The sequence below is a fragment of the Salvelinus sp. IW2-2015 genome, unplaced genomic scaffold (genome assembly GCF_002910315.2).
Source record: "Salvelinus sp. IW2-2015 unplaced genomic scaffold, ASM291031v2 Un_scaffold4591, whole genome shotgun sequence".
NCBI classification, from domain to species: domain Eukaryota; kingdom Metazoa; phylum Chordata; class Actinopteri; order Salmoniformes; family Salmonidae; genus Salvelinus; species Salvelinus sp. IW2-2015.
This window is the reverse complement of record NW_019945861.1, coordinates 18,728-31,380: the sequence shown is the minus strand read 5'-3', so window position 1 is coordinate 31,380 and position 12,653 is coordinate 18,728. Positions and strand designations below refer to the sequence as shown.

The 12,653-nt window shown below is 47.0% G+C and overlaps 1 protein-coding gene across 1 annotated transcript in view; it reads left to right on the top strand.

The window, feature by feature from the left end:
- The window catches only part of LOC112077462 (abl interactor 2), a 17,902-nt gene that overhangs the window by 5,149 nt on the left and 100 nt on the right, over positions 1-12,653 (top strand). The window contains exons 4-6 of the mRNA XM_070441704.1: positions 3,444-3,735; positions 4,150-4,282; positions 11,599-11,718. Of these exons, the coding sequence (XP_070297805.1) occupies positions 3,444-3,735; positions 4,150-4,282; positions 11,599-11,718 (545 nt within the window). The remainder of the gene's footprint in view (positions 1-3,443; positions 3,736-4,149; positions 4,283-11,598; positions 11,719-12,653) is intronic.

The following is a 12,653-nucleotide window of genomic DNA, read 5'->3' as shown; positions in this document are numbered from 1 at the left end:
ACCGTAGTGCACTAACATAGAGAAACGAGGTGCCATTTGATACACAGCCCAAGACTGGGGGGGAGGGGGGGCGGGCCATCTTATATAAACTCAGCAGTGAATCACTTCAAAAGAAAAAACGGAGAAAAAAGAAAAGAGTTCCTGAGAATAGATGAGGGCAGGAGTCTTTCTGTCTCAGAGCCCTCAGTGGTTCAGGTTTCTGTTGAAAGGCTGGAAAAAGATGATTGTAGCAGCCAGTCAGCACTTCTTCTGGCTCAGTAGTCGTCACATGCACACAGCAGGACAGGTCGAGCATATCCACAAGATCCTCCTGGACGGTGCGCATTCCAAAATCTCTGTTTGACCTGGGCCCATAGAGGCTCTGGTCTAAAGTAGTGCACTATATAGGGAATAGGGTGCCATTTGGGACTCAAGTCTCTGTCTCCTGCTGTATGCTGTATCAGCCTTTTCAGTACTCTCCAGAGGGCAGCAGCCAACCTGCTCAGAGAGCTTTAGGAGCTCGGAGAATTCACTGGAAAGAAATGGAGATTAGGTTTTTGTCATCTGTTATAGTGCATGGGTCTCAAGTCCACCCACACAGTCAGTCTTGATATGTGGCTGTTCCAACTACGCCTTGGACCGGAGGAGAGCGTGCAGTGCCATATTACCGCCTATCCCCATCTGCCTCGGAGAGAATTGTGTCACTGAACATCTTGAACAGACGACTAATGCAGTGGTGTTAGAAGCTTAGTGAATCCTACCCTGTAGAGAAGCTGTTGAGGACTTATCCTCCTGACTGCAGACAAAGCTGAATCCCAGCCGCGAGCCTACCAGAGCTAAATGCCTTCCATGCTCGCTTCGAGGTAAGCAACACTGAATCATGCATGAGAGCACCAGCTGTTCCGGACGACTGTGTGATCACGCTCTCTGTAGCCGATGTGAGTAAGACCGTTACACAGGACGAGTACTGACCAGCTGGCAAGTGTCTTCACTGACATTTTTCAACCTGTTCCTGACCCAGTCTGCAATACCTACATGTTTCAAGCAGACCACCATAGTCCCTGTGCCCAAGAACATGAAGGTAACCTGCCTAAATGACTACAGACCCGTAGCACTCACATCTGTAGCCATGAAGTGCTTTGAAAGGCTGGTCATGGCTCACATCAACACCATTATCCCAGAAACCCTAGAACCACTCCAATTCGCATACCGCCCCAACAGATCCACAGATGACGCAATCTATATTGCACTTCACACTGGCGTTTCCCACCTGGACAAAAGAGAATGCTGTTTATTGACTACAGCTCAGCGTTCAACACCATAGTGCCCTCCAAGCTCATAACTAAACTAAGGACCCTGGGCTGCCTCAACGACGCAGTTCATTAGATCAATAAGGTCTAGTCAATGGCTTAGCGCCTAACGACGCAGTTCATTAGTTCAATAGGTCTAGTCAAATGCTAGGCTCCTCAACGACGCAGTTCATTGTCAATAAGGTCAGTCAATGCTAGCTGCCTCAACGACGCAGTTCATTAGTCAATAAGGTCTAGTCAATGCTAGCTACCCTCAACGACGCAGTTCATTAGTCAATAAGTGTCTAGTCAATGCTAGCTGCCTCAACGACGCAGTTCATTTAGTCAATAAGTGCTGAGTCAATTCTAGGTACCTCAACGACGCAGTTCATTAGTCAATAAGTGGTTAGTCATATGTCAATCTAGCTACCTCAACGACGCAGTCATTAGTCAATAAGGTCTAGTCTCTCCCAACATTGCATAAGCATAGCCACTCAACGACTCCGCAGTTCATTAGTCAAGGTAAGGTCTAGTCAATGCTAGCTACCTCAACGACGCGTTCATTAGTCCAATAAGGTCTAGTCAATGCTAGCTACCTCAACGACGCAGTTCATTAGTCAATAATGCCGTCTAGTCAATGCTAGCTGCCTCAACCGACGCAGTTTCATTAGTCAATAAGGTCTAGTCAATGCTAGCTCCTCAACGACGCAGTTCATTAGTCAATAAGGTCTAGTCAATGCTAGCCTACCTCAACGACGCAGTTCATTAGTCATAAGGTCTAGTCAATGCTAGCTACCTCAACGACGCAGTTCATTTAGTCAATAAGGTCTAGTCAATGCTAGCTACCTCAACGACGCAGTTCATTAGTCAATAAGGTCTTAGTCAATGCTAGCTACCTCAACGACGCAGTTCATTAGTCAATCAGGTCTAGTCAATGCTAGCTACTCAACGACGCAGTTTCATTAGTCAATAAGGTCTGTCAATGCTAGGCACCTCAACGACGTCAGTTCATTAGTCAATAAGGTCTAGTCAATGCTAGCTGCACTCAACGACGCAGTTCATTAGTCAATAGTCTATTCAATGCTAGCTACCTCAACGACGCAGTTCATTAGTCAATCAGGTCTAGTCAATGCTAGCTACCTCAACGACGCAGTTCATTAGTCAATCAGGTCTAGTCAATGCTAGCTGCCTCAAAGACGCAGTTCATTAGTCAATAAGGTCTAGTCAATGCTAGCTACCTCAACGACGCAGTTCATTAGTCAATCAGGTCTAGTCAATGCTACTGCCTCAACGACGCAGTTCATTAGTCTATAAGGTCTAGTCAATGCTAGCTGCCTCAACGACGCAGTTCATTAGTCAATAAGGTCTAGTCAATGCTAGCTACCTCAACGACGCAGTTCATTAGTCAATAAGGTCTAGTCAATGCTACCTGCCTCAACGACGCAGTTCATTAGTCAATAAGGTCTAGTCAATGCTAGCTGCCTCAACGACGCAGTTCATTAGTCAATAAGGTCTAGTCAATGCTAGCTGCCTCAACGACGCAGTTCATTGGTCAATAAGGTCTAGTCAATGCTACCTACCTCAACGACGCAGTTCATTAGTCAATAAGGTCTAGTCAATGCTAGCTACCTCAACGACGCAGTTCATTAGTCAATAAGGTCTAGTCAATGCTAGCTACCTCAACGACGCAGTTCATTAGTCAATAAGGTCTAGTCAATGCTAGCTACCTCAACGACGCATTCATTAGTCAATAACAATCAGGTCTACTAGGCACTAGAAGCAATAAGAGGTAGTATGTATAGTACTAAATCAAATCAAAGTTTATTTGTCACGTGCACAGAATACAACAGGTGTAGGTAGACCTTACAGTGAAATGCTGACTTACAGACTCTAACCAATAGTGCAAAAAATGTATTAGTGAACAATAGGGAAGTAAAGAAGTAAAAAGACAGTGAAAAATAACAGTAGCGAGGCTATATACAGTAGAGAGGCTATAAAAGGACACTAATCCTGATGCTACATAGTGTATTGTCTGTGGACTAGCTAGAGTCAGTTGTTATGCCTGTTATGTTGAGCCCTGTCCTGTCCTCTCTTATCCCTGAGTGGCAGCAGTGTTCTGTGTGGTTGTAATGTGTTTTTAATCAGCAGTGTGTCTATAATGTGTGTGTTATGCAGCAGTGGAGGCAGTCACCCCAGCAGCAGGGAGGCAGTCACCCCAGCAGCAGTGGAGGCAGTCACCCAGCAGCAGTGGAGGCAGTCACCCCAGCAGCAGTGGAGGCAGTCACCCCAGCAGCAGTGGAGCAGTCACCCAGCAGCAGTGGAGGCAGTCACACCCAGCAGCAGTGGAGGCAGTCACCCCAGCAGCAGTGGAGGCAGTCACCCCAGCAGCAGTGGAGAGAACAGTGGGAGTGGCTCTGTAGGAGGACCCATCGTTGTGCCAACAGCTCTCCACCAGGCAGCTTCCCAGGTAACACACAGGAAAGGTACTTCTCTATGCGTACCGAGCTACAGCACGGTCACTTCTCTATGGTCACCTAGCTACAGCACGGTCACTTCTCTATGGTCACCTAGCTACAGCACGGTCACTTCTCTATGGTCACCTAGCTACAGCACGTCACACACCACACCGGAGTTTTGGATTTTCATTTCCTAAGGAGTTTGTTAAGGCTAAAAAACCAAAGCTCTTGTTAGAGCAGGTAGAAAGGTAAGAATGGATCTCTCCCAGTGCCAAGCACGCAGCGGTGTCGCTCTGTATGTCCAACACCCTGTTAACCCTCCTCACCAAACCAAAGACAATCTGCTTTATCGTTTGGTTCTCGCTGTCTCCCTTCCCTGTCCTTTATTTGTCTCCTTTACTCCCTCTCCCGTGGTGGGGCTACAGGGACCTCTCCTCCTGCTACCCAGTCCTCCACCTGACCGCGCCCCTAACACTGAGGCCCAATCGGCTGAGGCTGTAGCCGAGGCCCCTCTTCCCGCCCAATACCCTCTCTCTGCTGCAGCCATCTCGGCGGAAGGTGAGTGTCCCACCCCCTCCTCACCCCTTTGTCCCACATCGCCCTCTCTCCCCTCTGTCCCCCCCCCATCACTCCCTTCTCACCCTTCTGTCCCCTTGTTCCCCATCACCTCACTCCTCCTCCCCCCTTTGTCCCACATCACCCCTCTCTCCCCTCCCCGCCCCCCCTCCCCCCATCACTCCCTCCTCCCCCCTTTGTCCCACATCACCTCTCTCCCCTCGTCTCCCCCCCCATCACTCCCTCTCCCCCTTGTTCCCACATCGCCCTCCTCCCCTCGTCCCCCCATCACTCCCTCCTCCCCCCTTTGTCCCACATCGCCCTCTCTCCCCTCGTCCCCCCCCATCACTCCCTTCTCACCCTTCTGTCCCTTGTTCCCCATCACCATCACTCCCTCTCCCCCCTTTGTCCACATCCCTCTCTCCCCTCGCCCCCCCCCCCCCATCACTCCCTCCTCCCCCCTTTGTCCCACATACCCTCTCTCCCCCTCGTCCCCCCCATCACCCCTCCTCCCCCCTTTGTCCCACATCGCCCTCTCTCCCCTCGTCCCCCCCATCACTCCCTCCTCCCCCCTTTGTCCCACATCGCCCTCTCTCCCCTCGTCCCCCCATCGACTCCCTCACCCCATCACCACCTCCTCACCCTTTCAGGAGCATCCTTTGTTCCTGGAGCTCAAACCCATCCTTTTCCATTAAGTAGTGTTTTTTTTTCTTTCTCAGTATGCCACAGAGACGGGACCGCTGGGTTAAAACAATGTTGTCTCTCAATAGAGCTGTAATTTAGTTTCATGTCTTCCTTCAGAAACAGCAGGTTTATAATGGCTCTCCTGCTGACTGTGGTGTTGTACCAGTGTGGGCCCAGCATGAGGTCCTAAGTGACAGTAATTAGTAGCACTAGACTGTGTTACTCTAGAGTACCCCCTGCTGGGCCCAGCTAGCTGGTGCAAGGGGTCTGGATCATCAGTCTGGGCCTGTCCATTGCTTGTCTCACATAGTATAGTACTGTTGAGAATACTGATTCACTCTCTGCGGTGGGTAGGGAGTGAACTACGGCCCGACTTAGGTATCTGTGGAGACCGGGTAGGTATCTGTGGAGACCGGGTAGGTATCTGTGGGTTGGTATCTGTGGAGACCGAGTAGGTATCTGTGGAGACCGAGTAGGTATCTGTGGGTTGGTATCTGTGGAGACCGAGTAGGTATCTGTGGAGACCGAGTAGGTATCTGTGGAGACCGAGTAGGTATCTGTGGAGACCGAGTAGGTATCTGTGGAGACCGAGTAGGTATCTGTGGGTTGGTATCTGTGGAGATCGAGTAGGTATCTGTGGGTTGGTATCTGTGGAGACCGAGTAGGTATCTGTGGAGACCGAGTAGGTATCTGTGGAGATATGGTGTGTATTATATAAAAAAGAGGAGGTGGGGAGAGAGGAAGACAGATTAATGAATTACAGTGTTACTCTAATAGTCTCTGTTCATCACAATTACATAGCAGTGTCTCCTAACCAGCCTTGGGCCTCCAGGTTATCTTATTAAGAGCGGGTGACGGGACTGGCTTCCTCTCTCACATCAAAACATACCTGCAGACGAGAGACAGAAGGAGATAGAGAGAGCGTGATTAAGCTTTGTTGTTTTGTATTCTAACACGGTCAGTCATCATAATCATCAGGAGGTGAAATGTAAAACTGACCTTGGATCATTAACACTGCTGTTAATGCTGGGCCCTCTGTGTCAGCCAGTTCAGATGCGGGAGGGGCTTCACCAACACAGCTGATATAACCTAGAGGATTTAGGGAGAAGGGGGATGAAGTGAAGGAGAGAGACTGTTTTGAGAAAATAAGGTAGTTAAAGAGACTGTGTTCAACAGGAATCTGTGTGTGTGTGTAGTCTCACCTGGTGTCCACAGAGTTCTTTATGCTGAAAAACAGATTCATGAGGACAAATCATAGAAGAGGGCGAGGAACGAGATTGGATATTTTAGCTGAACAATAGACAATTCTTTAGTGAAGTTTGAATAGTCTAACAGCCGAGCTAGATGTGGAACTCCCCTCCCCAACTTGCAACAAATAATGTGTTTCAACCTTTCTGAGGCACTGCATCTCAGTGCAAGAGGCATTACTACAGTCCCTGGTTCGAATACAGGCTGAATCACATCCGACTGTGATTGGGAGTGCCATAGGGAAGCGCACAATTGGCCCAGCATCATCCGGGGTCGGCCTTCATTGTAAATAATCATTTGTTCTTACCTGACCTGCCTGGATAAATAAAGGTTACATTTTTAAAAACAACTGGCGGCAACCGCAGCGCAATCAATAGGAGTTGAACAGTGGCTGGTGCTGAACATATAGCTAACTTGTTATGCAAGTGTTGCACAGCAACAGATGGAGAAAGCCTACACCAGTCGAGCAATTCATTTCAACTTGACTTTTCAAACAACAAGAGTTTGGAGTCTATTTCTTCGGAGCCTAGACCTATATCAACTAACTTACCTGGCTGATGCAGGTTCGATTCCCGTCCCGGCCAGGCCTACCGGGAGACCCATGAGGTGGCTTTTGGTTTTAATTTAGAATCCTCCAATCCTCTATATGTAATTATTGGAGTCACGTCATATTTTTTGTTATACTATAGGCCTACCGTAGGTGACATGAGTCTCACTAGTGTTGAGTAATGTGGTGCAGGTCTTTATTTAAAGAGTTTATTGAAGTTAGAAGCAATAGCCTACAACTATTTTAGCACCGTTTCACGCTGCTCTGAGACAAGCATGGGGACTGGTCTTGATGCGATTATTTTCACTTAATCTCCGTTTGGGTTTTGGTTAGACTAGAATTAGAAAATTAGGGTGCAGAAATGTTATGCTCTTAGTGTAACCCTTTATTTAACTAGGCAAGTCGGTTAAGAACAAATTCTTATTTACAAGGACCGTCTACTCCTTCCTCCCCGTCGGGGAATTGAACCCCGGTCTCCCGCGTGCCCGCATTCTCTAGTACAGCCATTATTGAAGGTACTTGAGGTCACTGAGAAATTCTGAATATGGCCTGCTCTCCCTTATGTAAGGAATTAGGCACTTTCCCATGTTTACTTGTCAGACTGCACAGTAGCCTAATAAACACATTCAGGTGGCTTATCTTTAAATGCTTCATTATCCAAATGTAAAAGCATGTACTGTATTTCATCAACAGCATCTTTTATGCTTTCGTTAATAAAATAATGATAAAAATACAGATGTTGATTTAGTTATGGATCCATAACGAATTACTATGGGAATAAATATCACTGAATTACATAAATATTGGAACAAAGTTGTCTAATGAAGGCAAACGTTGTATACTAGAAAATACTATTTCAAACACACATGGTCACATTGTGCTGCGTCATTATGGCTATTAGCAGGGCTTTTTAAATATTATTTTGGCCTTTATTCAGATTACTTCTAGAAACACAGATCTACACCCTAACACACTTCTAGAAACACAGATCTACACCCTAACACACTTCTAGAAACACAGATCTACACCCCAACACACTTCTAGAAAACAGATCTACACCCTAACACGTTTCTAGAAACACAGATCTCTACACTCCTAACAACTTCTAGAAACACACAGATCTACACCCCAACACACTTCTAGAAACACAGATCTACACCCTAACACTTCTAGAAACACAGATCTAGCACCCCTAACTACACTTCTAGAAACACAGATCTACACCCTAACACACCTTCTAGAAACACAGATCTACACCCTAACACACTTCTTAGAAACACAGATCTACACCCTAAACACTTCTAGAAACACAGATCTAACCCTAAACTTCTAGAAACACAGATCTACACCCCAAAACCACTTTAGAAACACAGATCTACACCCTAACACACTCTAGAACACACAGATCTACACCCTAACACACTTCTAGAAACACAGATCTACACCCTAAACGACTTCTAGAAACACAGATCTACCACCTAACACATTTCTGGAAACACAGATCTACACCCTAACACACTTCTAGAAACACAGATCTACACCCCAACACACTTCTAGAAACAAGATCTACACCCTAACACACTTCTAAGAAACACAAGATCTACACCCAACACACTTCTAGAAACACAGATCTACACCCCAAACCACACTTTCTAGAAACACAGATCTACACGCTAACACACTTCTAGAAACACGATCTACACGCTAACACACTTCTAGAAACACAGATCTACACCCCAATACACTTCTAGAAACACAGAACTACACCCCAACACACTTCTAGAAAACACAGATCTACACCCCAACACACTTCTAGAAACACGATCTACACCCTAACACACTTCTAGAAACACAGATCTACAACCCCAACACACTTCTAAACACAGATCTACACCCAACACACTCTAGAAACAAGATCTACACCCAATACATCTAGAAACACAGATAACCCCACACACTTCTAGAACACAGATCCTACACCCCAACACCACTTCTAGAAACACAGATCTTACACTCCTAACACACTTCTAGAACACAGATCTACACCCTAACACACTTCTAGAAACACAGATCTACACCCCCAACACATTCTAGAAACACAGATCTACACCCTAACACACTTCTAGAACACAAGAGTCTTACACCCAACACACTTCTAGAAAACAGACAGTTACAACCCTAACACACTTCTAGAAACAGATCTACACCCCAACACACTTCTAGAAACAGATCTACACCCTAACACACACTTCTAGAAACACAGATCTACACCCCAAACACACTTCTAGAAACACAGATCTACACCCTAACACCACTCTAGAAACACAGATTCTAACACGCTAACACACTTTCTAGAAACACAGATCTACACCCCAACACACTTCTAGAAACAGATCTACACCCTAACACACTTCTAGAAACACAGATCTACACCCCAACACACTTCTAGAAATCACACGATCTAACACCCAACACACTTCTAGAAACACAGATCTACACCCCAACACACTTCTAGAAACACAAGATCTACACCCCAACACACTTTCTAGAAACACAGATGCTCTACACCCACAACACACTTCTAGAAACACAGATCTACACAGCTAACACACTTCTAGAAACACAGATCTACACCCTAACACACTTCTAGAAACAAAGATCTTACACGCTAAACACACTTCTAGAAACACAGATTCTACACCCTAACACACTTCTAGAAACACAGATCTACACCTAACACACTTTAGAAACACAGATCTACACCCTAAACACACTTCTTGAAACACAGATCTACACCCTAACACACTTCTAGAAACACAGATCTACACGCTAAACACACTTCTAGAAACACAGATCTACAACCCTAACACACTTCTAGAAACACAGATCTACACCTAACACACTTCTAGAAACACAGATCTACACCCTAACACACTTCTTGAAAACACAGCTCTACACCCTAACACACTTCTAGAAACACAAGATCTACACCCTAAACACACTTCTAGAAACACACAGATCTACACCCTAACACACTTCTAGAAACACAGATCTACACGCTAACACACTTCTAGAAAACACAGATCTACACCCCAACACACTTCTAGAAACATCAGATCTACACCTAACACACTCAGAAACACAGATTCACCCTAACACACTTCTAGAAACACAGATCTAACACCCTAACACACTTCTAGAAACACAAGTTACACCCTAACACACCTTCTAGAAACACAGATCTACACCCTAACACACTTCTAGAAACACAGATCTACACCCTAACACACTTTCTAGAAACACAGATCTACACCCCTAACACACTTCTAGAAACACAGATCTACACCCTAACACACTTCTAGAAACACAGATCTACACCCTAAACACTTCTAGAAACACAGATCTACACCCTAACACACTTCTAGAAACACAGATCTACACCCTAACACACTTCTAGAAACACAGAATCTACACCCCAACACACTTCTAGAAACACAGATCTACACCCTAAACACTCTAGAAACACAGATCTACACCTAACACACTTCTAGAAAACACAGATCTACACCCTAACACACTTCTAGAAACACAAGAATCTACACCCTAACACACTTCTAGAAACACAGATCTACACCCTAACACACTTCTAGAAACACAGAATCTACACCCTAACACACTTCTAGAAACACAGATCTACACCCTAACACACTTCTAGAAACACAGATCTACACCCCAACACTTCTAGAAACACAGATCTACACCTAAACACTTCTAGAAACACAATCTACACCCTAACACACTTCTAGAAGAAACACAGATCTACAACCCTAACACACTTCTAGAAAACAGATCTACACCCTAACACACTTCTAGAAACCAGATCTACACCCTAACACAACTTCTAGAAACACAGATCTACACCCTAACACACTTCTAGAAACACAGATCTACACCCTAACACACTTCTAGAAACACAGATCTACACCCTAACACACTTCTAGAACACAGATCTACACCACCCTAACACATCTTCTGAACACAGATCTACACCCGTAACATTACACTTCTAGAAACACAGATCTACACCCCAATACACTTCTAGAAAACACACAGATTCTACGCCCTAACACTGCATCTATACCCTAACACAACTTCTATAAACAGATCTACACCCCTAACACACTTCTAGAAACACAGAACGACACTAACACACTTCTCGTCAAATAGTCAAGATACAAGTTTGTCAGTAAATAGCTTTGCTAAAAGGTTTTAAGGGAACACTTTTGTCCTTAGAAAACTTTGCAGTAGATGGGTAGTTTAGACCCCTGTCTCCCTTCACTACTTGGGGTCACTGTAGAGTCTGTCATTTCTGACAGCCTTTTGTCTGCAGCTCACTAAAGTAACGGACCTCTTGTCTTGTTCTGTGTGTCTCTCTTTCCATTCATCATCTTGTCTTTTTCACTTCCCTTCACCCTGTTGCCTTCCCCTCCTCCCCGTAGCGCTACGATACTGCACTGTCCACCTCTGTCTGTCCACCTGCCTCTGTCCACTCTATTTAAGATCTCAATGTCCTCTTGGTGTTCTACTACCGTTGTGTCCAGCGAGGCTTCTCTCTTTCCTATACTGAGAGCTCTATTGGAGATGTCCACGTTGTGAGCTCTGTGATGTTGAGAGCTCTATTGGAGATGTCCACGTTGTCCCCTTGTTGCTCCTCCATCCCATTCCTTCAGCATGGATCCCTGTGCTACGACCTCCCCGTGCCTCAGATGCCGACAGACAGAGCATGGTGCAGTCTGAGAGTTGTCAGGTTCTGATTTCCTGTCTGTCTCCTCTCCTCCAGTCTCAGATGCACCTCCTCCCGCACCTCCTGCAGAGGAGGAGGCGTCGGCCGTGATGGAGTACAGTGACCCCTACGCCGAGGAGGACCCTCCCTGGGCGCCACACACCTACCTGGAGAAAGGTATGCTCTAGCTCCACCCCTAACCCTAGCTCCACCCCTAACCCTAGCTCCACCCCTAACCCTAGCTCCACCCCTAACCCTTGCTCCACCCCTACCCCTTGCTCCATCCACCCCTACCCCTAGCTCCACCCCAACCCTAGCTCCACCCTAGCCCTTCTCCACCCTACCCCTAGTCGCCACACCCAACCCTAGCTCCCCCCTACCCCTAGCTTCCACCCCCAAGCCCTAGCTCAACCCTACCCCTAGCTCCAACCCCCAATCCCTTAGCTCCACCCTAGCCCAGCTTCACCCTACCCCTGCTCCACCCCCAACCCTGCTCCACCCCTAAGCCCTAGCTCCACCCCTACCGCCTAGCTCCACCCCTAACCCTAGCTCCACCCTATCCCTTGCTCACCCCTACCTTGCTTCCACCCCTACCCCTTGCTCCACCCCTACCCTAGCTCCACCCCCAACCCTAGCTCCACCCCCTAGCCCTTGCTCCACCCCTACCCCTAAGCTCCACCCCCCAACCCTACGCTCCACCCCTACCCCTAGCTCCACCCAACCTTGCTCCACCCCTACCCCTAAGCTCCAACCCCTAGCCTAGCTCCACCCCTACCCCTAGCTCCAACCCCCCCAAACCCTTTGCTCACCCCAACCTCCTAGCTCCACCCCTACCCTAGCTCCAACCCCTCACCCTAGCTCCACCCCCTACCCCTAGCTCCACCCCAACCGCTTGCTCCACCCCTACCCCTTTGCTTCCACCCCTACCCCTAGCTCCACCCCCTGCTCCAGCTCAACCTACCCTTGTTCCACCTTAGCCCTAGCCCCCTAGCTTTTTCCACCCCTAGCCCTAGCTCAAACCCCTTGTCCTTTCACTTGTGATCTTATGAACATCACTAGGTTTGCCTTAGCAGCTTCCAGTACCTAATCCTGTTGGTTGATCAATGTTGACC